At 45.7% G+C, this 26,629-nt stretch overlaps 7 protein-coding genes across 7 annotated transcripts; 1 reads left to right on the top strand and 6 right to left on the bottom strand.

Annotated features, from left to right (window-relative positions):
• Positions 1 to 730: 730 nt before the first annotated feature.
• H6S33_001931 (uncharacterized protein) lies at positions 731 to 1,465 on the top strand (the record flags this gene model as incomplete). The annotated part of the gene is made up of 1 exon (XM_044833552.1): positions 731 to 1,465. The coding sequence occupies one exon, from the start codon at positions 731 to 733 to the stop codon at positions 1,463 to 1,465; it is 735 nt and encodes a 244-aa protein (XP_044693074.1).
• A 3,151-nt stretch (positions 1,466 to 4,616) lies between these two features.
• Positions 4,617 to 4,959, bottom strand: H6S33_001930 (uncharacterized protein; the record flags this gene model as incomplete). Its single annotated transcript, XM_044833541.1, has 2 exons — positions 4,617 to 4,824; positions 4,886 to 4,959. The coding sequence occupies 2 exons, from the start codon at positions 4,957 to 4,959 to the stop codon at positions 4,617 to 4,619; spliced, it is 282 nt and encodes a 93-aa protein (XP_044693073.1).
• A 161-nt stretch (positions 4,960 to 5,120) lies between these two features.
• On the bottom strand, positions 5,121 to 6,713 carry H6S33_001929 (uncharacterized protein; the record flags this gene model as incomplete). The annotated part of the gene is made up of 5 exons (XM_044833530.1): positions 5,121 to 5,507; positions 5,590 to 5,616; positions 5,694 to 6,020; positions 6,083 to 6,515; positions 6,574 to 6,713. 5 exons carry the CDS (start codon positions 6,711 to 6,713, stop codon positions 5,121 to 5,123), a joined length of 1,314 nt encoding a protein of 437 aa, XP_044693072.1.
• Positions 6,714 to 8,912: 2,199 nt separating this feature from the next.
• Positions 8,913 to 9,330, bottom strand: H6S33_001928 (uncharacterized protein; the record flags this gene model as incomplete). Its single annotated transcript, XM_044833519.1, has 3 exons — positions 8,913 to 9,014; positions 9,082 to 9,232; positions 9,287 to 9,330. 3 exons carry the CDS (start codon positions 9,328 to 9,330, stop codon positions 8,913 to 8,915), a joined length of 297 nt encoding a protein of 98 aa, XP_044693071.1.
• A 4,140-nt stretch (positions 9,331 to 13,470) lies between these two features.
• On the bottom strand, positions 13,471 to 16,775 carry H6S33_001927 (uncharacterized protein; the record flags this gene model as incomplete). Its single annotated transcript, XM_044833508.1, has 2 exons — positions 13,471 to 16,654; positions 16,720 to 16,775. The coding sequence occupies 2 exons, from the start codon at positions 16,773 to 16,775 to the stop codon at positions 13,471 to 13,473; spliced, it is 3,240 nt and encodes a 1,079-aa protein (XP_044693070.1).
• Positions 16,776 to 16,806: 31 nt separating this feature from the next.
• On the bottom strand, positions 16,807 to 20,315 carry H6S33_001926 (uncharacterized protein; the record flags this gene model as incomplete). Its single annotated transcript, XM_044833497.1, has 6 exons — positions 16,807 to 17,984; positions 18,044 to 18,388; positions 18,467 to 19,181; positions 19,266 to 19,675; positions 19,725 to 19,766; positions 19,835 to 20,315. The coding sequence occupies 6 exons, from the start codon at positions 20,313 to 20,315 to the stop codon at positions 16,807 to 16,809; spliced, it is 3,171 nt and encodes a 1,056-aa protein (XP_044693069.1).
• Positions 20,316 to 21,410: 1,095 nt separating this feature from the next.
• H6S33_001925 (uncharacterized protein) lies at positions 21,411 to 25,813 on the bottom strand (the record flags this gene model as incomplete). The annotated part of the gene is made up of 8 exons (XM_044833486.1): positions 21,411 to 21,709; positions 21,768 to 21,929; positions 21,980 to 22,159; positions 22,211 to 22,510; positions 22,568 to 22,723; positions 22,769 to 23,348; positions 23,397 to 25,420; positions 25,483 to 25,813. 8 exons carry the CDS (start codon positions 25,811 to 25,813, stop codon positions 21,411 to 21,413), a joined length of 4,032 nt encoding a protein of 1,343 aa, XP_044693068.1.
• Positions 25,814 to 26,629: the final 816 nt, after the last annotated feature.

Below are 26,629 nucleotides of genomic sequence, written 5' to 3'. Positions count from 1 at the left end.
GGATAGTTCCGGTCCTGTTCAAGAAGAAAGGGTGTCTATTGCACGGTAGTGAAGATCTAGAGGTTGATGTCGCAGTTTAATTGAATATGTAGCTAGGATGGTCCTATTAACAGACGTGAAGATAAATGTAGACCCATGACAGGCGGCGTAGGTGTCAAAATAAGACACTACGCACCACCACGGCGGATCGGTCCCAGGTACTCTGCTTCCACACGTGGTGTTATAGCTACATGTATATGTAGGTAAAGCTTAGATATTATTTTATTCCCCACCGCGCCATCCCCGTCACCGGGAACACATACAACTAAACAAGAAAGAGAAGGTACCGACCTGACTTTATAGCAATTATTCATCTTTTCATTATGTATTCCTCAGTAATCACCGCCACGTTTCTGCAGACCAGGGCGGTGTTCCGGTGGAATAGTTTGGCGAGGAGATATTGCAGACGTTCATGAAGAGTTAGTATACTGGAAAACTATGTATTTAAGAGCTGTCAATGTCCCACAACTTCAAATCAGCAAGCCGGTCTTCACTCACTACATTCACTCACTACAGTCAATAAACACTTACCAACACACTCATTCTTTCTTTCATCTTCTTTTTCCAGTACAATTCATATTCCAATCTTTCCGGCTCCCAGATATCCTCAAAAGTCTCTATCTATCACAACTCAAATTACATCAACATAACCTTCCTCTTCCACTACTTTTACATTCTTCAGATATCCAATATGTTGGCCCCATCTCCCTCCTTCAGCACCCTCGTCCAGGGATTCCTCCTCCTCTCAACCCTCTTCGCGACAGCCCACGCAACAAACGTCTGGGCAACCGCCCCCAACACCGCCGTCTTCTACTGCGGTGAGGACGGCAAGGGAAAAATGACGGGAACAAAGGCCATGATGTGGGCCATGAGGGACGCAAAAACCTCAGATTATGCCCGCGGGCGTCCCGAATACCAAAGTATGAAGACCATCAACCTGGTCCAGCAGGCCAACAAGCAGCCTAGAATTGGGCGCGCCGAATCAAAGCTGTTTGCCGAGGGGGCCTCTGGCATCGTCAGGCTCTTCGAGGACAGGCTGAACGTGGACGGTCAGAAGGGCGTGTGGAAGCAGGAGGAGGAGCCTGCCTTGTTGAAGAACGCAAAGGTCACAGCGCTGCACGTTTTGAACCCTGACGACCCGTCTTTTGAGTACGTCGTCTGGGAGCGCAAGAACGGTAAGGTCGAATACAAGGACCCAAAGTATAAGAATACCGGACTCCCTATCTCGAGATTGGATGATATCGAACTTATTTGGCAGCCACTTTCTCCCGTAGGCTCACCACAGGGTTCGCCAAAGATCTCGCCAAAGGGATCGCCAAAGATCTCGCCAAAGGGATCGCCAAAAGCAGGAAGCCCTTCAAGGAGCTCATCAAAGAGCCCGACTAGGAGCATTGGGCGCAAGGTTAGGAGAGCTAGACAGTTCTAAGTATGAGGACAAGGAGAAGCTTTGGCGAACAATCTCTATGCATTGGGACGGCGCTGATTTTTGGTTGTTTTTGTTCCTTGTTTCTTTTGTTGAGATAGATATTTGCATGCGGGTCATTGAGTTTTTGGATATATAGAGAGGGATTTACGCATATTTGTTTTGAGTCAGCTTGAAAATATCACAATGGAAGACCAGTCTTGAAAACCGCTCCGTCTCTTCTAGTCCGTGTTCTACATCGAATCTAACCGAAATGATAATTAGCTCGGGGGTTTATGGGCGTATCCTTAAGGGTATAAATAAGATCTTAAGAGTAGATAGCTGATGTCTGACATTTTTCTACCTGTGCTCTTGGCGCGTGTCTTGTGACATAGTCGCTCATGTCGGTATCCATCTCCACTGCCTGTCTCTAACTTAACCACGTCTAGTATGAACACCGATTAACCATGATCTTCTGATTTTATTTAAGCGGCCAACCTGTTGTAACCGGTATCTCGTGATCTCTCCCAAGCTACAGCCACCCAGGACACGTTAATATGCGTTGCTGCTTTACCGCTGCGTCTTATTCCCATCTACCCGAAAACCCAAGCATCAATGAGCATATGCCATGTCGGTTCATTTCCCAACTGATATTTGATTAGCTATTGCCTTTTTATGGATGTCCAAGACCACGTAGATGATGGACGTACCAACACAAAGCTCTTTCTTCCGCTGATGCTTATCAGGCAACACGGAGAGGCGACTATGTCAGGTCAATATATTGCACATAAACAATGAGTAGTTCCGTACCTACAGAAGCCCGGATGTTATGACATATAGACGTGTGTAGACGGAATTCTTACAGCTTGCAGAGGTGTAAGCCCGCATGTTTCGGCAGAAAGCTGGGGGCGAGTGATACTCCATGATCGCAGAGTCATAGGGCCTGGTGTGAGGGAGTAGGAGATATGCTCCCCGAGGCTGTATCGGCATGTTTCAATAAGCACATTATGCACAATTCGGAAGGGATGGAAAATGAAGAGGTGCTGTGCTGGTTCCTCAACTAAGGTGTAGGCGGCCAAGCCTGATTAGGTTTATGTCTTGGCAACGAATCCAATCTGTTCTTTTACATGTACATACCTGTTCTTAAGTGTTACTAGAACCACAAGTGGAGTATTAAATCCTCACGGAATTACATATGGTGCGCACACTCTTAAAGGTGATGGGGTGGCATACGGAAGATACAGAAGTGGAACAATTGTGGCTGCAATATGGCCTCATGGGCCAATAAGAGGGCCCATTTCTAGCCTTCTGCTGCATCACTGCCATGGCCTGATCAGGTTTGCTTCTTTAAGGGTATAAATGGGTATAATACTGTTCCACTTTGTTTAGTCTTGGCGCTTTTTACATACTAAAATACCGAATTTCAAGCTTGAATAACTTTTTAACCAGGAGAGATATCAAAAATCTGGTTGGTAAAGTTCTTCTTCATCACTAGTACTTCAATTTTACCAACCGGATTTTTCATAATTTGTTTCGTTGGAAAGTTATTCAACCTCGACCTCGCCCCAATTTTTTGACTACCTTTATGATTGGGCGCACCATATATGTACTTAAATTATTTGCTTCCATGGCCATAGGTCCAATGGGCGAGCATATAAAATGTTAATAAATAAATAAAAATAAGAACTACCAAGTACGTGGAATTGATTTCAATCCTTTAATCTCAACACAACAGAGGGTACTTAGGGATACGGAATTTAGAGAGGTGACGGTTACATGGTTTAAACCTTTGAGGGTAAATATAATCAATTAACCATTAGTATACTATATCTGACCGAAGCGAAGAGTACTTTTGACTCTCAAGTTCTTTGCCAGTAAATATAAGACCCAAGGACGCTCGAAGTGTTACACCTAGAGATATCAAAAGAAAAAAGAGAAGACAGTAACCCTCCACAAAGTTGTTACTAACTGACGAGGTGGAGTAATTCAGTTCCACTCTTTGAACTTGAGTTTCAATGAAGCCCCACGCGGGGGTCGAACCCGCAACCTTGAGATACCGTTTAAGAGTCTCACGCTCTACCGATTGAGCTAGCGAGGCATGAAAGAGTGTTTGTCTTTGTGGATTCAAGTTGCTGGGGTAGTGTGAGGGTTTCGTTAGCGTTTGCTGGGGTGTCGGTCGGTTGTACTAAGAAAAAGTTTTCAGCCTCCAGGGACAGCGCCCTAGAGCAGACCTCAAGCCCGCTTCTTTTGTTCACAACAAGGGATTTTTTACATGCCTCGCTAGCTCAATCGGTAGAGCGTGAGACTCTTAAACGGTATCTCAAGGTTGCGGGTTCGACCCCCGCGTGGGGCTTCATTGAAGCTCATAATATACTTTTGCAGTGTTTTTTTAGGTGCGGAGAAAGGGGTAATGTATGAAGCCACAAGTTTTGTTTTTGAGTGATCATATAAAGCCGAAGGAAACTTATTTTCATCAGACACTCTTCTGGAATCTCTATCGGTGCCGGCATGGCAATCCTAATTTAATTCAGCGCCTTCGTGTTCATATGTCTCTATAAAATTGTAGCCGTGGTAATCTGACTATGCGCAAAACATCACGAGGGCTGCAGTAGGGGGGCGAGATCGACGTAGATCAATTAAGACAATGTTGATACGGATTGGCAAACCCTAACACTGCCTGAGATACATGCATCCCTGTCTTCTAATAATTACCGCGAACTGCGAAGCTTATTAATTATCTTCAGTCCCCGAAGTGATACACTGGCCCGGTCTTAGCTATGGACGTCAGTGGAATATGTAGTGTCAGGCAAGATCGACGGAGAAGGCTTAAGAAAGGGAGAGAACCACATATACCTATATACATATGTGACAAGTTTGTGGAACTGTGGATTGAATAGGGGGAATCGTGGACTTGTATTTTTACCCCTATGCCACGGATGGAAGATGCCTTCATACCAAAGCAGTACTCAATTTGGAGTACCATGATATTAAACCCCGCTAGTCGAATGGCGCCCTAGCCAGGCCTAGGCTGCCTGTAGCTAGTACACATCCGGTTATTAGGAAACCACAATAAAGCGATTCCACAATAGTAAAAAAACCACAAATAAAAATAAAACCATAAACCACAGTCAGAAAGGCAATTTTCTAGTATCTCACATGATCATGAAGCCTCCGCTTATTCACCGATGACGTATGTACAACCCTCGTCTCCTATCCAAACTTCGTGCACCACGCCCTTCCCCACGTCGATTCTACCACCAGGACCGAATGTCTCCTTCTTATCCGGTGCCTGAGAATCCTCTGGGTAGCGAATCGTGAGTTGTCCGCTCACAATCAGGTGGGTGGTCAGCGCGTTATGTTTGTGTGGTGGATAGTGATAGTTGCTGCATGCTAACTGTTAGCCAAGGAGACTGGAGAAGATGTGAAGGGAGGGAGGTGATTTACGGCGAGTCTGTCCATGTGAATACTTCTTTAAAGCCCCAGGAGCGGACTTCAGTCTCGAATGAGGATCTAGCCATTGCGTGAGGGGCGGTTGTGTTTGTGGTGAGGTTGATGGGAACAGACGGGAAGTCGAAGCATGTAGTGGCCATGGGAATCTAAATTGAGGCTAAAATGAACTCGCTAAAAACATTTATCACTCGCTCCTGCGGATCAAGCTAAAATACAGTATCTATCTATCCTAAATGTACTGGGTAACAGGACACCACCTTTCCCCTTTAAATTCCAACAAAGCACAGCTATCAACTGTCCTCTTATTATTTCGATACATCGCATAACATCCCCATCGCTGCCCAACGGGTAGCATATTCTCAAGCTCTTCCGGAATAACCAAATCCGAAAACAACGTCACAACCTCCACTTCGGAACTTTCCTCGTCCCGACGGATAAGTATTTCCATCCACGGTCCATCAAGGCCCATTCTGATACGAAGCCTTTCAACTTTGTCCATTCCGTACTCGGCTAAGCTCTCGTACATCAGGGTAGTGCAGTATACTTGCATGTCACGAAGAGCTTGCACCAACCCTGGATGGCGTTTTTCCTTTGGTAGCACACGCAATAATCGCACCTGTTCAACCTTGTTCAAGCACGTTACATTATCGAGAGTATTGTTTCCAAAGGGTGGGGTTGGTTCAAAGAGATGTTTATACCCCGGTACCGACAATTGTGGGTACGATCTGAGCATTTGATCATGCACATCGGCTGCAAGTTCCTCGAAGGCTTGTTGCTGAACAGTCGCAAATTTAGCACGCACCTGATTTCGTTTGTGTGAGTATTCGTCAACGGGTTGAAGATGGCTTGTCAAAGCATGACCATCTGAAGAGCGAGTATTCCGGCGGGTAATTTCGTCGGTGAAGTCTTTGACGAGCTCATTAAATTGGGTTTTTGAGAAAAGCATCAGTTTTTTCTCGCGATTCATCTTGGTGTTTTGAGTTTCTCTCGTCTTGAGAAATTCGGAAAGGATATTGAAACTGCTTGGTAGGCTGCCTCGAAGGTCAACAAATGAGTCGGGGGTAATGCCAAGGTCCAGATCTATGGTTTTGAGATGAGGTAGAGTTGAGAGGTGGTGAATATAGTTTGACTGTGATATTGTCGTGAGCAAACCCCTAGTTTAGGAGTGAAAATCTGAGCGAGTAGTCTTACAAAAACCTGGCTGGATGTCATAGTTCCATCATATTTACCCACCAACGCACCGCCACCAAGCGCATCTTCAACAACCACCTCTTCATCAGAAGCCTCGCCCATTCTTGCAATCTCGCTCTTCGTTCTCAAGCGGCTGTATCGAATCATTTCAAGTTTCGGTAGACCTTGAAGCACACAGCTCGCGCTGAACAGTTTTGGAAATTGTAGTTCAGCTGCTTCACACCGTAATCCTATATGTATACTTTGTAAATTTTGCATCACGACAGAGTATAACATTCGGTAGTAAGACTCCTGGTGACAGTTGCGGTCCAGAGAAAATAAAGTCAAAGTCTTGATGTTCGAGAATTCGTGCACAGTAACACCCCTTGGCGAAAGGTAGTGTGAAGAAGTATAGAGCCTTATATGTTGGACAAGCTTTAGTTTATGATCCCCCCTGCTCAAATTTATCTAGTCAGTTATCGAAATATTTTGAGGGTAAAGCCAGGACTTACCTGTTGGGAAATGTAACGCCATTGACATGTCGAATAGCTGCCTCCGATTCCGCCGCATTGGTACCATAACAGCCGATGATGACAGTTTCGTATAGTACCGGGAGTGCAAGAGCATTCCAACGATGATTTACACGGGTCATCGAATTTATGTCAGATATGTGCAATAGTTCGAGTATCTGCAGTAATATTTCCGTTGGAAGCTTGCTTATTGGACATGGTCGTTTAATCGTGCATGATCGTGAGTCCTCGAAAGTGCTGATGGTGTTGTGCCATTGTTGGGATTTTATTCGGGCAGAGATATCTGGAGATCTCTGAAAGGGGGATTCCATCATGGTGTACTTTAGGTCACGGTACTGTATTTGAGGTGAAGCATAGTAGTTTATAGGTGAAATTCGATTATTGAATCTAAGCGTGAATGTGCGCTAGGCCGACTAAGATGTTGGATTGAAAACTAAAGGAGAAAGACAGGCCTCCACAGACTTATATAGGAGACCCTAGGGCTAGAAGGATTCGTGTTTACCTTAAATAACCGCTCGGTAAGGCGGCCTCGCGGGTACTTGTCACCGATCCCAGAGAAACCGTCGCTGCAGAACAGCCGCAGTGCCACCGTCCGTGGTCGGGGGCTCCATGATTCTGCAGAATGCAGTTGACCAATAAGCAATCTTGCCAAGTTCTGTTATACGTCAAAGCGTTCCTGTATTGCGAAAATATGCACCGAGGGCCGCCCCGATATCAAACATTAACGACTGATGAATAATTTAAGCGAACCTACATGTACATACTCGATCCGTCCTCCCTCCATAGACGCTGACATCCATCTGGGCATGGAGACTCTGAGGTCCATGATCGAACTTTTGCGCTTTCTCACAATTAAACGAGAGGAAGCGAGATATAAATCTCAACTACTCAGCTGCTGCCTCAGGTGAATGGCTTCTTTGAATTCTTATAGTGCCAATGGCTGCATGGTTCCTGAATCTAGGCCTGATCAATAATCAACAAAAAAAGAGTTATGTACATACATGTATGCATATATGTAGTACATACATCTTATCAGGAAAGTGTAAGGGTTCAATTCAGCTCAAGAATGGTTGTGATGTCATACAAGAGGTGTTCTACATAGCTGCTCGCTCAAGTACATATTGGTGTCTCGAAAATCTACACATATCACAAAGTAGCCGAGAGGATCAAGAATCGATATGACCCCAACATGGATAAACCAAGTGGCATTCTCACTGCGCTTATGTGCCGAGTGACTAGTGGTGACTTCCGGAGGGCACGGCGCCAGCCACGCATATCACGCATCCAACCAACCAACAACTAGAGTATATATCCCTACGCATATGCAATCAACTAATGGCAGTCCAGGGATGGCATTTGTAAATCAGGACTTCATCTTGCCCCAAGGGGCTTCTGTTTCGTTACGTACTGAGTCGGACCAGTGATCATGAGCTGCTAGCTGAGGAGAATTAATTAACACTCGGCCACTAACCAAGTACCCCAGACGCCAGAAAGAGCTAATTGTTGATCACCCGCTTAATAATTAAGTTCGGATCCTTATTCCCGTCAACTTTATTGATATCTGCCACGCACTACAGCACAGAGCAGGGGCGTTGCCGCTAGTGTTTAGACCATAAATGGGAACGAGCAAAAAAAAAAAAGTTGTGCCTCTCAAATTGCATACACTAGGAGTATTTATAAGACCTTGTGCGTGCTCCTCCCTCTGATCGATGTGGTCAAGATTCCCTTCTATATCTGGCCTCTTACCCGAGGGTTAAACCTTGTAGGGAGCTTTTATGCGTACATGTATCCAGAGTAGAGTACATACATACATACTCGGGGCAGGCAAGAAGAACCTGAAAATGACTTTTTATGGTAACGACCTCTGATTCGCGGCTGGCGAAAAGCTACACCAAATTGAGCCCCTGCTTGCAGCTTGCATTTTCAGGTTCTTATTGCCTGCCCCGAGTACCTACCCCAGATGCAGGCGCAAGCGCAAGGCAAGTAGGATGTCAATTTTAGAGGTTCCCGAGCCACTGGAGCCGGAACAGCGCCACCACTATTGCGATAAAAAATTTGCCCAACGGGTCTAGTACCCACATATGTACCTACATAATCTCAGATGGAAATCGCACGATGGTTAGTATCTACTAAACCTCAAAGGAATAACCGAGCCAGAATGTGTTTGAAACACTTCTTTTCTTAACAAATACTTGTAATAAAACCTACGCAACAAACAAGAGCTCGAGTGAAAAGTATATCTGGGCACCAGGTTCCCTTGGGAATAAATGAGTCCCCCCTCCCCTCCTCATATGGAAATGAATCTAGGGGCTTCAAATGACTCATCCCGAAATCCAATTCCAGGTTAAGATAGCTTCCATCTTTCCTAGAAAGGGGAGTTTTGTGAATTGACACTGAACCGGTACAGGAGGTGCCTGTGAAGTCTTGAATAGGATTTGTCGTTAGTAATTCAGTAACACACTTGATCGGCGGTCGGACTGATTGACTTACCTTTCCTTCTCTAGATCTCCATGCGTCAACAGTGAAAATGATGTAAGCCCCGAGCGCGAGTATGAACGACGGCAAGACGATGCTGAGGAGTATCCATGTCAAGGCTGTGCCGCACCATGCTAGGAACAACGGCACTACTGTCGAGTTCAAACTACCACTGATCAGCAGCCGGCGTCTTGTGACGAAGTATTATCACAGCGCTTACTATTCAATAGTAGAAACCTCCACCTGCGATGCTGTTGATGCCATCGTTTCCTTTCTCTTCGCGTTGATGCTGTTTGAGGGTTGATCAAAAGAGGGGTAGTCAGTTAGGTATAGGTAAGTCACAAAAGAAAGTTGTGCGTCTTGATTAAGGCCTCCCGTCGATTTTGCAATACGCAATTGGCCGCGGGTGTTGCCATGCGGAGCGGGTTTAAGAGGTTGTGCAATTGGAGCCTCATAGTATGTATATAGATAGGATAGCCGTCGATAGATGAACCTTTTAAATCTCATAGCTTGGTGAACTTCCGCAGGGTGTATACTAAGTGATCATGATATATGTATAGAATTTAGATATATAGATAAACTCGATGATATCTTTGCTCGGGGATTGCTGACACATGCTATAACTGGTTGCATGTAATTACTATGTACTAGAAGATATTGATTAAAAGAGAAAGAGGTTTGCCATGGTGGGAGATAGTAGTATGTAGTAGTGGAGTAGCAGAGCAGGGAAGGTATACGTATGTTATAGCCGTGAGGGAAGAGAAAACGTACATGCATGAGGGTAGGGAAATAAACTCAAGTGCATTCAAGTAGCACAGAGTGAGAGGGCAAAACGTTGAAGCGGTAACAGGGACGTCACGGAATGTGGTATAAGCTAGTCACCACGAACTCCATCCTATCCAACCAACACCTTCGGTAATCCTTCGGTGGGACTGGTGGGTGTAGCTATCCATTTCGTACGCATTAGTTTAGGCCCTTTCTAATGTCCATGATCTATCACAGTTTCTACGCCAGATTAAAATACAAAACTTGATCCGGCGGTCTGGGGAATTATTAATATCTAGTTTCCACGAGGATAAGGACACGCCGATCGGAGTCATTCGGTATTAGAGGATAACTGATTAAGGCAGGGTTTACACAAGATCGAAATATCCCCCTTCAAATCTAGTGAGCCTTAATTCTGCTGAGATTAAGGGCCATAGACAGGAAATGATATGCGGCTACCTGCATCTAAGGATCGTCGCCACGATATCGATGAACGAGCTACCGAGTGATAATCTATGCGAATTAAGTCTAGTAGTCTCCACCAGGCCACTGAAGAAAATCACATATATTTAGCCGCCCCCACTACAGAATAAGTTGCTGGCTATTGGTGACTCTTTGATTCGATGGCGGAAAGGCGCTTCCCAAGGAACACCGTATGACTTCACGGGTATACCCACGCGTACGTAGCCACTCAGGTGTTATGAAAATAAACACTTTTGATCCCTCATACGGTGTGCGCGCTGTTATAGTTCGAATATTAGTACGTGCGTACAACTACATGTAATATCTCAAGAATTCTTGGCCACGCTCATAGTACTGAGTATAGGATGTATCTTATATTGCTTACACTTTTGGAGTATCGATAGGGATGCAACACATCAACCTGATTATCACAGACCTGCCGGCGTCGGTATTCGTGAAACACTGGGCCTATAGAAAGAACTCCTACATGTCTTTCTACTCTAAAGTAGCTACGTCATCATAAGTACGTAAGTATGTAGTACTTACAAGTACTTCTAAGTAGTACGACGTTCGTCTACATTAGTACTAGGAGGTAAGCGGTGTTAGTAGTAAATTATAGAACAGATCTAGCCGCAAAACAAATGACGTTTTTCTTTCAGTAGTGTCATGGGTGGATAGCTCAATGGTAGAGCGCTACACTTCATTGATCATTTCGCGGATTCGATTCCCCCCCCCCCCCCCCCCCCCCCCCTCAAGTGCCGTAAAGAAACGTGCTGGGTGGGGACGAGGTAAAGAGCGAACGAAGTCAGGGATATGAAGAGATCTGGGTTCGAGTCCCAGTCCGCCTAAGATTTTTTGCTTATGTACATACTAATATATAATCCTTTTTTCCAGTAGATTCTTAGCAATTTAGGTGCTTTATATGAACAGAAGGCTAATACCACCCTTTTTCGACAAATATGTACGCCTGATATCAGTCTTTTTGCTGGGCGAGCCTTGTTTTTTTGCCCCGTGTGGCGGTACAGTAGCTTACATAAGTAGTTCCTAAAGTATGTACTTATGTAAGTACTTGCAGAGGGCGACTTGGGCCGGCCCGGGCCAAATATAGGTAGGGCCCGGCCCAGCCCACCAAACAAAAGGTAAGGCCCGGCCCGGCCCGGCCCATTTAGTCGCGGCCCGGGCCATGGAGCGAATATATCTGGGCCTTGAAAAGGTTGTGAAAATCTTTTCAAGATGAGATATACAAGAAGACTTGCCAGGATCCGATGGGAATAACATTTTAGCCCTAACAATACTTCCGGAAATCAAAATTATATAGCAAATACCCGAGCCCATTTAATCACCAAATAGCCCGGGCCAAAAACAGCTAGGGCCCGGCTCACGAAATATTGGCCCGGGCCCGTCGTTTCATGGGCCGGCCCAAGTCGTCCTCTGAGTACTTGTATGCAAGAGGGGACAACCGAGCCTTGATAGCGAAAATAATAGCATGTTTCTGCCAGCAGCTCATGGGTGGATAGCTCAATGGTAGAGCACTATATTTCACTCATTACTAACTTCGCACATTCGATTTCCCACCACTCGAAGCCGTAAGTCGTGCTGGGTAGGGACGGCGTTAGCGATTCAAGGTAGTCAGAGAAATTAACCAAGAGATCTGGGTTCGAGTCCTAGTCCGCCCAAGCTTTTTACTCACATTTACCACACGTTACAGATCATGCAGAATAAGAAATGCAAGCCTTACGGTTTAGATCTATATGCTATACTGATTGAAGAATCTCATAAATGGCCTAGCTCGGAGATGAAGTACAGGTAACACGCAATTCTACGGGACAAGGATTCGGGAAATAGGAATATCGTTATGGAGCGGTAAATGTGTCAAAAGTAATTTTACCAATGGTAGTAAATTATTTACCACCGGTGGTATAAGCACTGAATTTCAGTCATTGTATCTGCACGCAATCCTACTACATTAGTACATTTCCACCGGTATAAACACTGAGTTTCGGTCTTTATGCTGCACTATACCAAATAAGTAAATGTTCAATCATTAATGCCAAAACGTATGAAAATTTCCCACCGGTGATGAAATACCGCCACCGATGGTGAGATTCCCCATCGGTGGACAATTTTCATATATATTGGCATTATATGGCCCCTTTTGGCCAAAAGGTCTATGCTTTTATCATAAAAATTAGCATTATAGGGTATAAATACTGGTATTATTTTCACCACCGGTGGTAAAATAATTTACTACCGTTGGTAAAATTACTTTTGACACATTTACCGCCCCATATATCGTCATAGCATTTTGATAACTTGATATCGTAATATCACGTTCGGTAGTTATCTCGAGTACGACTACTTCGTAGTTCCACGTGCGCTTATGGTCTAGTATCCCGAACCCTGGAATTATGATTCTCCATCCCTTCCTTCGTTTTCAAACAGTGGGGCTTAAATGGCGGTTGTGGCTCTTGGTGGCAAATAGTACCTCTGGTCATTCAGATTCGAAGTTGTTCCGGGCCCTGTGGCGAGCACTTTTACACTCCCAATTCGGTACCTCCCCTAGTCTGAGTAGTGTTCGCACTACCGGTGAATGAGTAGAACGCGGGGCTAACTAAGGGATTACAAACGAATAGATCCTCCGTTCTATCAATAGAACTTTAGAAATTGGACTATTTGATAATAGAACGAGTTCTCTCGGTTACGGGAAGGCGTCTAGTATCTACTCTATATCTACTGCCAAGGCTTTTTCCGGGGGCGTGCGTCATATGCTATCACTCGATTAAGAACACGAAGTCACGTGACAGACATAACTGCGTAATCCTCGCAGTAATGCCATTGCGCTACCTAGAACTACATTTGATTTTCTTTCCGTTTTCGGTTTTACTACTTTCCCCTGTCTTTTACTTTTCTTGGGCTTCTTGGCGTGTGTTGTTTGTGGCACGATTTAAATGGGCGAGTTAGCTTTCGGCGTTAAAACAGCAGTAAGTAATATTGGGATGGGATGGTGGTTGAAAGATATCTGGACGGCTATAAGTATTTGAATACTCAATTACGAAATGACTTACACTTTGTGGTCCAATAAAGTACTATATAATATATCTCCATTAACGCGAGGTACTTGTAAATCCATGTAACAATGAAAGTGGTGAGAGAAAGTAAGAAATGAAAATATAAGGACTATAATACAACTCTAACTTGGCGCTTGAGTACCCGTTTTCCTCTTTCTTCCTCCTCCCCACCACAGATTTTCCTTCTCCAATCAGCGCGCAGCTCGAGTCCCTGACGAAAAAGCGGTTCTATAGCGCTATCGTTTTCAGGCATCGTAAATCGTGACTTGACATGATCTGGCGAAACAACGTCCTCACTTAGAAGAAAATCAACCATCTCCTGGCTTTTGCTACTAGTAGCGTACTCCAATGCTGTCCATCCATTGATCAAGTTCAACGCCCAAACATCCACACCTGCCTTTCGAAGTGTCTTTACCACTTCTAAGTGCCCTAGAAACGCCGCTACATGAAATGCCGTTGATCCGTCCTTTAGGGTTGCATTTAAATCTACCTTAGCCTCAATTAGTGCTTTTAACAGCTCGAGATGACCGCCATGGACCGCTCCATGAAGCGCAGTCCATCCAGACCCGTCTCGGGGATTGACATTCGCGCCCGCAACTAACAGTACTCTTACCACAGACTCGTGTCCGACATCGCAAGCCAAATTGAGCGCGGTTTCTCCATTATTTGTTTTTATCTCGGTATCGGCACGGGATTGAAGAAGTGTCTTGGCGATTAGATCCTTCCCTTCATACGAAGCATAGTGCAGGGCTGTCCAACCGACGATACTTTGCGAATCCACTTCCGCACCTTTATCAATGAGTATCTTCAGGCAGCCGTAACGCGAGTTTGCTGCAGCCTCGAAGAGAGGAGTGTGCCCGTATATGTCTTTGCTTGATGTGTATGCGCCTAGCTCAAGAAGCTTTGCGAGAGCTCCATCATGTCCGTTACTAGCAGCATGATGAAGTGCCGTGAGCCCAGCGGCGTCTGTTAGTTGTAGATAGACACCACTATTATAAAGCCTTTCTATCTCCATCGGATTTCCTATATATGCAGCATAGTGTAGTTCGGCTGTTGTGGCGTCTGTTCCCCATCCCAAGATTGCCTTCACCACATCCATATGCCTCCCGCGTAAGGCCATATGTAAAGGAGTCGATCCATCTTTATTTTTCGCCCGGAAATTGGCCTTGGACTTGGCGAGTACTTCTAGAACCTGAATATGACCACCAAAGGCGGCGAGGTGTGATGCCGACCACTGGTTCATATTGACTTCATTCGGGTCCGCTCCGTTTTCCAGAAGAACCTGCACGGTCGATTGGTGTCCTTTGTGAGCAGCATAATGCAATGCCGTACCGTCTTGATCTATCAATGCTATATCTGCACCTGCACATAGAAGAGCCCGAATAGCTTCATCTTTCCCGTGGAAAGCGGCGTGTTGTAGTGGCGTTGACATGAGGTTGTCCTTAGCATTGCACTGAGCCTTCCCTTGGAGAAGCACCTCGATTGATTGCACCTCCCCTCTAGTAGCGGCCAAGTGGAGGGGGGTCCGCCCGACGATGTCCTCTACCTCCGTGTCCATTCCTGCTTTTATGAGCGTCTTAATAACAAGTGGGTGTCCACTTTTCGCCGCCTGATGCAATGGCGTCAATCCTTCTTTATCCCTTGCATCTTTATTGACACCAACCTTTAAAAGGGATTGGATGACAAGGTCATGCCCGTTATAAGCTGCCCAATGCAATGGCGTCCAGTATTTCCTGTCCTGTGACTCTATATCCCACCCCCGAGAAGCTAGGATGTCGAATATACATTGATTTCCGCCCTGTGCCGCCAAATGGAGGGCTGTATATCCTTTTGTATTCCGCGATCCTTTGTCCAATGGAACTTCCATGAACAGTTCTACAATTTCAATGTTGCCTTTCTTGACTGCCCAGTGTAGCGGCGTGTATCCATCCTTGTCCCTCCTCTCTCTGTCTGCACGATTCAAAAGCATACTAACACCTGAAGCATACCCTCCTCTGGCCGCCAAATGAAGAGGCGTACGCTTTTTTATATCGACTGCTTCTATATCAGCGCCTGAGTCTAGGAGTTTTTGGACACAAAATCCGTGCTTTGACAAGATTGCTAGATGTAGCGGTGTTGATTCTTCCTTATCTCTTGCGTTCGTATCCATTTCCGTCTTGAGGAGAGTCTCGATAGACCGACTTCCGATTTCAGCAGCCCAGTGAAGTAGTGTGCGCTGGTTCACATCTTTTACTTCGATATTCGCACCAGAATCTAGGAGGATCTGGACAACTAACTCATGTTCATCTTGGATACCTTGGATAGCTAGATGCAGCGGCGTCAAACCACTCGTATTTGGTGTATCCTTTTCGGCGCCCGCATTCAAAAGCAATTCAATGGATTTGTTTCCCTGCGCAGCTGCCGTATGGATTGCCTTCCAGCCTTGGATATTTGGGATCTCCAGGTTTGCACCTACGATCACGAGGGTTTCCACAGCATTTTCGTTTCCTCTCTCGCAAGCCAGATACAATGCAGTATTCCCGTCAACATCCGTCGCATCTTTCTTCACACAGGTCTTCAGCAGGAGCCGAGTGAGAATTTCATGATCTCCACTAATAACTGCTCGATGTAGCACTGTCCACCCTTTCTTATCCTCGAGATCGGGTCCTGGGTATTCGAGCAGCATTTCCATAGTGTCCACGAATCCTTCCGAGATTGCCCAATGGAGAGCCGTGCAGGATTGATTATCTTGCGCTTCTGTATCTATACCAGCAGAAAGAAGAACCTCCATGGCTTTCCAGTGTTCACATATAGTCGCCATATGTAGTGCCGTACGATTGTTAATATCCCGGGCATTCTTATTCGCGCCTGATTGTAATAGCATCTTGATGATCTTGTCGTCTCCTGTTCGGCTTGCAAGGTGTAGAGCTGTAAACCCAGTCATAGTCAACGCCTCCTTGTCTGCGCCAGCAGTGAGAAGTTCTTTGACAAGGAGAAAATAGCCTCCCTGAACAGCAACATGAAGTGCCGTGAATCCATACTCTAGCGTACCACATCCCAAGAATGCCTTCACCGCATCTTCATGGAGACCTTTTGCCGCAAGCAATACTGGTGTCATTCCGTCGTGGTCTCTGATATCTCCACCTGCATCTGGTATGCTCGAGAGTATTTTGATCACATGTTCATGACCTTTGGCTGCAGCAAGGTGAAGAGGAGTTCTGCCGTATTCATCCGGTAAGTCTAGGTACACATCCTTACACAGCAATTTAACCATATCGCCAGATCCGCAGAAAGCTGCCCAGTGGAGCGGTGTCCTTCGTTTATTGTCAAGAATACCTACTTTCGCTCTGCGTTTTATCAAATGTCTGACCATTCTCACATCATTTCGGATGGCTGCGCAATGCAGCGGTGCCAGCCCGTCTTGTCCTTGTGCATTTAGGTTTACGTTGTACTGACGAAGCGACCTCTAAATATCTGGCTGCACGCAGCGTGCCCAGATGATATAGTGCAAAGGTGTCCAGCCAGCAATATCCGTTGAATTGACGTCTGCATGGCTTTGCAAAAGCATATCGAAACTCTTTTGATCCCCTAACCGTGCCGCATAGTGTAGCGGGGTCCATCCAAAAATATCCTTTGTTTTGAGGTGATTGTAATATACAGACGCGTAGTGTTCCTGAAAATGGGCAAGCCTTTTCTCTCCACGTATCACGGCCTCGTGCAATTTCGTACGACAAAGAAGGTCGGAGTTAAGAAGATCTAGCGTGTGGACATTCGGGAATATAGTATTTGTTTTTAGCATCCATTCATTGCATCCTTCATCCCGGCATTGAAGATCGTACATTCTTGCTAGCATGCCCAGGACAGGAGGAGACGATGATTGAATCAACACAGCGGCGAGCCTGGATCGAATTTCTTTCAGACGTTTGGATGATTCAACAATGCGGCTTTGGTGTTCCCTGTCTTGAGCTGTGATACTTATAGACCGAATAAACTCTGTCATCGCAATACTGGCTTCAATAGCAACAGTATGCTTATGCCCAAAGGACATACAAGCATGTAAAGTCCATAAATAGACCTCTCCCGCCCTTTGCAATTGCCCCGTCAACTCTTGCTTTTTCGCCTCTTCTCGCGCTGACTGAACCACCGCAGTAGGGTCAGGTAGTCTTCCGTTTGCAGAAAGGGGAGGGATAATGCTGAGATATATTTCTTCTTGGCTGCCTAGCCCAGTTCTTTGTATACCCTGAACAAGTTTCGAGAGGATGGGGTTCTTCAGTGTAAATGACTTCCATGCAGCATTTTTGGTGCTAGTGACATCCTCAGCTTTTTGGACCGTTGCCGGTCCCATCAGGTGCGCCATCTGCTCTCGACTGGCAGTCTTGGCCACAGCCCACATAAAACTTGAAAACATATCCTGAGCAAACAGTAAGCCAATGGGGGCATCTGATACAACAGCCAGGCTAAACCGGGAATCTTCTTGGTCCCAAACGCGGACCAAACCTCTTTCTGGGTTGGGTGTAACAAGCTTGGTGTTTTTGTCCAAACTTGAAAGATCAGTGGTAAGATCTTCAGGGAACGGTTGAATTTTATATATCATTGATCCCGACCGGCTTTGTGATATTGGAGGGCCCGAAGCCCTGTCCTGGTCTAGATGTTCTGGGTTAGCCAGTGGTTTTCGTCGATATGAATAAAGCGTAGGCAAATACCTCTAATCCCAACGACACAATGATTTTCGACCGTGATCGTTTCAAGAACTTTAGTGCTAATAGTATCTAGACCTTCAGTGTTCATGCCATCCTCAGCTATGGATGGCATACTCACTTGAAATATTCTCGAAATACCTCCGCCAATCCACCACTTCATGTCTCGGCGGGAAGACCTCGTACTTTTCCCAAGAAGCCGCAAACCTTGCCGCTTCGATGGCATTTCACTTCTCAGCCATGCACTCTTGTCGTTATCGTCATAATTCGCTTGTTCTTCTTCGCGTACTTTATAGAGCCATAAGGACAGTGTTGCTTCAATTTCGGCGACATCACCACTCCACTTTTCCCCTAGGGGGCGTTGGATTTTAAATGTGATCAGTTGGTAGTCAGGAGCACACATAGTCTAAAATAGCTCGGTCCCAAAACCATCCCAACTCATGAGAGTATTCATGACCAGATCAATCGCAGCCGTTACGGAAGTTGCATAATCGCGACCAGAGCCGGGCCACTTTGTTAACCACCCTAGTTCTTTCCGGCTTTGGACGACTTGATTCATTCTCCCGATTCTCCGGCTTGGGATCTCTACGCTCAAAGACTCGTATCCGTGTGCGTCTTCGCCAGTCATTATGTCCCAATCGAAACAATGTCTACTCCAAACAGGTTCTTCCGGAGCGATCTTTGGTGGTTCCTGTCGCATACATATTTTATCCCAAGCTTTCCTCCAATAAGGCAGGGTGAGTGAGGGTCCAGACTCTCTCCAAAGATCACACGTTTCGTGTGTAATTCGCGTTGCAAGCCAGTCAATCTCATGCTTTGGGGGCAACAATTGAATGTACGGACGCTTTGCAAGTCCGCGACGTACCCATGCTCTCAGGACCGCCATTATAAGAGTGAGCCCAAGCTGTGCTAAAGTAATAGACCAATGTAAACTACGAAGGCCAATAAATTGCCCAAAAAATCCGCATAAGGTTATTACTGTTCCTGCCGAGCTTAAAACCTCCGAACTAGTAGAACTTCCGTTCTTCGATGGATCGGAGGGGTCGTTGTCGTTATTCCGACGTGACGTTGTAATGATATTGCGTTTATCCTTTGCAAAAATTGCATAAGAATCGAATTCCTGATCCCCTACAGTTGCATTTTTCTGTAGCCATAGGATATGAGCATCTGCATCCTTTATCTCATAACCCTGTTCGCTTGTACTGCGTTCTATTACATACGAACAAACGAGCAGGCCAACCACTAGAAATAAGGTACCAATCGATGTGAGAGGGAAAGCATAGACTGCTATATCTGAGCCCTCCTTTTGATACTTGAGCTGGGGATGGTAAGTAGCAAAGCCACCGTATATCAGGACAAACAATTGTAGGGCCGTTCCAACCACGGCCACGACATGTAGCTCATGCCTTCTACTATGATCATGGATATTGAGAGATATGTTCGGAGCGCTTTTCTTAACAGGCTTCTCCATAGGGTTTTGTGGGGCATGGGTTTTCTGTGAACCGCTAGGAGGTTGATGACCCCCGTTGGTCTGCTGGATCTCTGGTCTTGGTAGAATCTCGGGGTTTTGTTGGGACAGGGAGGTTTGGGCCTCAGGACACACGGTATTGGTTTTCAACTTAGGTGTAAAGTCTTGTGCTATAACTGTCTTAGTGCTTTTCGTAACATATGGAGAGGATTAACCAACTAATCTTCCAAGGTGGAGATAACCATGGGAAACTACTCTCCTCTATTAAAAATGTTACCACTAGCTAGGGATACTCGAGATTGATAGGGAGAGAATAATTCAATATTTACCTTTTACTTTTGAAACCATCTCTTTTTTCATGGCTTGTTCCAACGTCGTAAAGATCGATGACATCTCTGCATGCCCCTCTGACCTCCTGGCCTTAGCTTTCTTATCGATACGGATCAATTCTCTGATCTCTGGCGACCCCATTATCCTCACAATTTGTTGTCCATTCCACAGTTCACAAACTTCATGCGACGTTGAAGACATCAGCTCCACTTCTGCAACCGCGCGATTTTCCCTAGCCCTTCCAATAATTGCTTTGAGCCAGCTTGGTCCCCCAACCCTTATTGCGCCAACGATGGCGGTGATGATGCCCAAAGGTCCCATCGCGAATATAATGCTGTCGGCCCAACCCATTGATTCACTCATGAACTGTTTGGCGACCTGTTCTCCGAAGAGCGCAAGCAATGGACCTAGGTCGGAGATGAAATTGTTCGTAAAGTCACTGCCTTCACTCCACCCAGATTTCCCATGTATCGTGGACATCTCGCGTCGATTTTACTCCTCGGTGCTGTTGGGTTTTGTCTGGTGTATTCGGTACTGTGGGAAGTCTGCTTTCTGTCGACCCAGAAGTCCTTCTCTTAATACTCTAGAGAACTGGCGGAACTTTTTTATTCCCATCTTTACCTCAATGGGAATTTCTCTGCCCACCACTCTTTCATGTATCACATACCAAGAAAATGAACAACAAATATCTGGTTATTTGGTTAGAGTCGCGATCGATATAGAATAATTGAGATATGAAGCATGCTGCTCCGCCTCCACAGTAGTAAGGCCAACCAGAAGCAGGCGTCAATTCTGCAGGCAGCTGTGCTTTCAAATTCTTTAGAGCACCTACTCGATCCGTATACTATGGGGATACGTTTCCTTTTTTTCTGTTGTGCATTGCGGGAGAGTGCTGTCGTGAGCTGATGTATGTACCGAGACATTCATAGGATAAACACTGCTGCGCATCCGTGCGCATTGGGTGGCAATTACTCTATGTATGTTTGTGTGTTACACATACATATGGTTGGGGACACCTTGAGCCAGAGTGTCAAAGTTGCCGAAGTTTGAAACTTAATGGCCAACCACCACAACACATTAAAATTAAAATAGCTTTGTAGGGTTATAGAGGAAGAGGTAAATAACACTGTAACAGAGCCCAATTAATTTTATCTGTTGTGGTTGTTGAGCTATTGAATGTCTAAAAGTTGGGTTTCTGGTGAGAGGCTGACCAAACGTCGCACATTAATTACCTTCCAGGCCAACAATTACCTGATTAGGAAGTACGCTAGTATATAATTACCCGATTGGGAAGATATCTCTGGTTCATGGCCAGTATCTTGGCATAAACCCACTCTCTTGGCATTTTTGGATCGATTTCATGCCAAGTTATTACTAGATTAGGAACCAATGTCGCACCCCCCGTCGCTCGGTGTCCCCAACCATATAACGGTACACACTGCGGCTAGATGTCCGGCTAATCATGATCAGTGATCAAAACGCAATTAACGGCTCTTTAACTACATGTATGACATAAACCGGGTTAAGCATGTAGAAAAAAATAAACTAGTACACAAGTGAACTATATACTTCCATTTACTCCCACCAACACTCCTGCAAACCCCTCAAAAAATTTGCATTCACTCTCAAAAAGCTCCTGGCGAGATCGATCTCATAGCCGTGGGGTTGCTTCCTCACATATCCCAGGCATAGGGTAGACCACTGCTTACACTTGTCCTCGTCGCCCATGATGAGGAGGGTATCGACTCTATGACGGACGTAGGTGACTGATTTCTCGCTCGTAGGATTGAGAGAAGGTGGATCTCTAAGTAAATAGCGGACGTTATCATGCATCATATAATCAGACCAAGGCATGTCCTTGGGCGTTTTTACCCCTGAAGTTTCCAATGTTAGATTATTTGACAAGTATTCATGGATCTGAAGAGAGCTTACATTCCCAGATCCTACCCTCACGATCAACAATCGCAGTATGAAGAGCATCTTCCTCACACATCTCAGACGGCCAGCAATCCGGATCAGACGCCACTCTCAGTAGGCTGTAAGTTGAGCCCGGATGCTTCCTTTCATACTTCTCCATTTCCTCCCGCAGATAATCTCGCAAAAAGTTAGGATATCGGTGGTGCATATCAAGAAAGAATACTTACTAGGCCCTGGGGGTATTTGCATATCTGGATCACCAGTAGTTGGACACAATAATCTTCCGGTGATCACAAGACCACGATAGTCGGAGTAGAGATCTAATGGCTTATCAGGACCTTCACGACCAACAAATACAGGTACGCATGTCATTGCCCAAGAAGGCTGAATCAAGCCTTTCTTCCACACTGGATTGAGGTTAGCACGGACCAACTTTGATTTTGGGGATGAGTACGTACAACGCGTAATGTTCTTTTGGATGGCGTGTTCCCACTCCCGCGGCATGTCGTAATCAGCCATACTTTCACCTCTCTTCGGACGAAGCTTGTCCCATTCATCAAGTGCACACTGAGGAGCCTTTGGTGGACGTCGGCTAGGCGGACATTTAGCACGACCTTCTTTGTCGTGCAATGCTTCAAATTCTTCCCGATATTCCCCGAGTTCCTTTTTAGAAACCTCGGGGCTTTCGCCCCATAGGCGCTCGATGATGTATTGACATCTCATGAAATTTTGAGGGATGAAAGGAGTTCCAGTCATAACTGTTGGAGGTCAATAAGGTTTGCTTCAATCAAATTGTGGATGTATCCATTATTTACGTTCTTGTTGTCTTTTCTCAAGCTTTTGACGGGTTTTCGTATTCATATTATTTTGCCGACGGCCGACATCGTTCAAGAACTTTCGCTGTTCCTGGTACTGTTGCTCTTTCCCGGGAAATCTCTTAAGTTGCTGTTCAAACATAGTATGGCTGAAGTCTTTACAATGTCAGCATCACTCATGGATTTCGAATAGTAAATTACCTTCAGCTTGATCGTAAAGTTCATCGTTCTCCTGTTCTGCTTGGTCCCAAATGCCAAGAAACTCCATATGATCATCTTCGCCATCATCCCAATATGAATCAGACGCATCTTCCCAGTCTTCTTCCTGATCTTCGAGATCATCATCAATTGTTGGCTCCCTCTGTTTTGGCATCTTCTCGACAATCTTACTCATCTTTTCCATGAGGATTTTTTCCAATCTCTCAACCTCCTTTTCATCTGTAGCAAACTTGTGCTGCTGAGCCAACTCCCTCAGTCCTGCATCACCCTTGAGGCTGCTCTCAATATCCCAAGTGGTGTGGGAGTCGTAAGGATGGTCCTTGTCAACGTCCTCATCTACACTGTCATAAAACAGATAATGGCTTCTTTTTGGCCTTGCCTTCTTTTCCCCTTCTGCATCCGATTTGCGGCGGTATTCTCGGATCGCCATTTTGATGTCCCTTACACTGGCTGCCATTGATCCTTCTTTGCCCTCTTCCTCTTTTGCAGTTCGATAATATACCTCTAAAGTTGACTCGAGGACTGAGATATGATCTGTAAATTTAAATGCTTTGTGTAACAACTATGTTTGTCAGAAAACCAAGATGCTAGCGTGGGAATGGAGTCGTACCTTCATGAGTGTGTACTGAAGATGTTCAGGTGGCCTCGCGGGTAGGCGATCCCAAATCACGACATCAAGGCAGTCTCTAAAAGATTGCCACAATCGCTCTCGCTCTAAAGTCGCCTTGAAACTTTTGTCAAAAGGATGTCTTATCGTCCATTTCCCACGATGAAGTCGACCAGCTCCTATTTTATCTCGAATGATCCACCTTTCATCTGAAGGAGGGTCCACTAATGCCTGGCCTGTCTTGCAGTCCTTAATATACACGATCAGCTCGGAATGATGTGTCTTGAGGATCTCGATGAATCTATAAACTCGTGGATCATCGCGAGACATATTGGCGGCAATGTAATTTCGTGCCTCGGTTGCAGCATGCAAACGGACGGAATTACCGCTGTGTCGAGAGGTTTGTGTAAACCCAGATGCATGAATGGAGTTGTGAGAGAGGGCATAAGGCACAAAACCAATTCGTCGTAGGTGTGCGAGTGGGGGTGACTCTCGAGTGGTATCCCATCCGTTTTTCAATCCCCGGAAGTAGCCATTTAAGGATAGAATGTTCAACTCGTAGAATTCCTGCCAGGACTTGCACAGGCTGGCAGCGGTGAAGAAGGATGTTCCAGTGAGAATTGCAAATTGAAACCAGCCTCGTCGCGGCATCTTGGTTTCGGCGGGGTAGTTATAAATCCATTTCCCGCAAATCTTTACACGGTCCATCTTTCCACCCTTTTCGGGTATTTGCGCTGCGGGTTTCGACCGTCTCCTTTTCCCTTTTTTCTTTTCTTCGCCATCGTCCTTTGGCTTGGGTTGATGCACAACTAGCTCATTCGATAGCTCGTCATCCCCAGTGCTCTCCAAGTCGCCCATCTTTGCTCCGGCCCAATAATCTGCGCACGCATCACGTATGGAATCGTCCGAAGGCTTAGAAAGCTCTAGAGCGAGATCCCTTAGATCTGTATTCCGCACGTGCACAGTATCATGCAAAAATTCATCGATAGAAGAGCTGAGGATAGCAGCAGATAGCAGCGAAGGTGATGCAATGATTGAACGTAGAAGGAGGTATTCGTGCACGGCTCTCACCTCTGCACGAACCTTCCCCGAGCCACTCTCGCTGTCTACGTTGATTTCCAACGCTGGTTGATTGGCTATGACGAAATCTGTTATACTTTGAATAATTGCTTTCATATCTTGGTCCTGAATTGAATCTATATCGAGGGGGTCGTCTTCGCTATCGGGGGCCTCTTGAGTCCCCTCTGCATTCTCGATTGCTTCACCGTGATCACTCTCCACCGTAGGTGCCGGAACATTCTCACTACTACGATTCTTTTTCCCCTTTTTCCCCTTCTTCTTTTTCGACTGCTCTTTCTTCTTTGGCTCTTCTTCTTCCGATCCCTCCCTTTTCATCTTATCCATCTCACTTATCCTCTTTTTGTTTCTCCTTTCCAACTCTTCCTTCACACCTTCTTCGTGTGATTGCACATGCAGGCCAGGCATAGGCGGTGCCGGGGGACCCACCGGCCCTCTCATGAGGAACGCCTCCATATGTCTCCGTCTTTGCGCTAGCAACCTATCCGCCTTTGATTCAGCCATTCGTGCGCCTAATTCTCCAGTGGCAGCCGCGTTTATCTCCTTTGCTCTCTTTAGCGCTAGTTCCATCTCTTTCTCCTCTACTCCCTCGGCATTGATAAGAACTCTAATAAGTGCCACATATCCTGCCCTAGCATCTTCAATGATCTCCTCGATTGGATCCCAAATCTCCTCCTTCTCAATCTGAATGCGCCGCGTCGCTTCCTTTTCGTCGCGTAGCTTGGATACGTTTTCTTGGTGAGCTTTGAATAACGCTGCTTCGGCCTTGACCTTTTTCTTCTCGGCTTCGGACTTGGCGTCCATCTCTGCTTGGAAAGATTCAACCCAGTTGTACCATTGTGCATTTGAATACTGGACATCCAGTGTACGTTTCTCGAGCCGGCCGAGGGTGGTAGTCAAAAGCGCACGCGTAGATCGGAGTCGTTCAAGGTATGCCTGGTGCCCAAAGTCTAACCGGAACAAACATTAACACTAAACTTCAAGCATAGTGGCGGTATGGAGGAGACTAAACCCGACTTGTCCGCATAAAAATGGGAATGGTGAAAGTCTCTCGCCATGACGCATCTCGTCACGAGATTGTATCTCTGCAGCATATAGGCATAAATTTCTTTCAGCTGAGGTAGGGTCTTGACCGCCGCGAAGTCTGTATTCCCAAAGTTCTTTGGCAAACATTTTGGAGCATTCTTCTCTAGTGCTTCAAGCTCCAGAGATCTCCGTTTGTAACCCTCGTAGAGGCCTTGTACTTGACGGGAGTGGAATTGGCAGAATTGGCCATTGGTGTTGGTTGCGGGCTCGACACACGGCGAGCTGTCGTGGATGTTGAGGGCAGTACAGGTGCCCATTTCAAGAGCTGTGATCCCTAGCTGTAAATGGATTATAGCAAGGTAAACTGATTTGAGCGTAAACGATAAGAGATGAGGGATGAGGGATGAGGGATGAAAGATGAGCGGTGAAGGATGAGAGAGCTAGAGATGGATTTCATACTTTGCTTCTGGCGTTTGCTTCTGGCGTTTGCTTCTGGCGTTTGCTTCTGACGTCAAGAGTTGTTGGTATGGGTTAGGTTTACTTAATAATTAGCTTGTGATAGCTCCAGGCTTGGCAGAGAAAATGTTAATTCATTAACGCTAGAGATTTTACTAGCTATTAATATATAATCATTGGCCCTTTGTTATCAGAATTATTCTCTCTCGATGGTACACATGTGTGTGATGACGGCGCTGTCCTGTGCGTAGCCAGAGATATAGTGTCCCCATGTAACATGAGAAAAACGCCAAGGCTCTAATAACTTTTCAACCACAATTGATATTCAAAATCCGTGATGATAGAACTCTTTTTCATCACGGTATCCAGCCTTCTATCGTTACAGATTTTCAATATCAATCGTGGTTGAAAAGTTATTAGAGCCTTGGCGTTTTTCTCATGTTACCTTCAAGGATGGGGGCACCATATAATATTCCTGCCCAACCCATGCCTGTACGACTAGAGTAAGCTCCATATAGCCGGGCACCGAATGTCCCTAATACTAGACGTACTCCTACGTTGTAGATCTAACCGAATCATAATCCATGATTAATACCAAATTAGGCTCTAGAAAACGTCAAGTTCGAGCCGAGCTATATAATTATTGAGCCAAATTTGTGTAGGAAGCTTTATATAAT

This window comes from Morchella sextelata (genome assembly GCF_020137385.1).
Source record: "Morchella sextelata strain SCLS chromosome Unknown scls_12, whole genome shotgun sequence".
In the NCBI taxonomy this organism is placed as follows: domain Eukaryota; kingdom Fungi; phylum Ascomycota; class Pezizomycetes; order Pezizales; family Morchellaceae; genus Morchella; species Morchella sextelata.
This window is presented reverse-complemented; position numbering and strand designations above follow the sequence as displayed.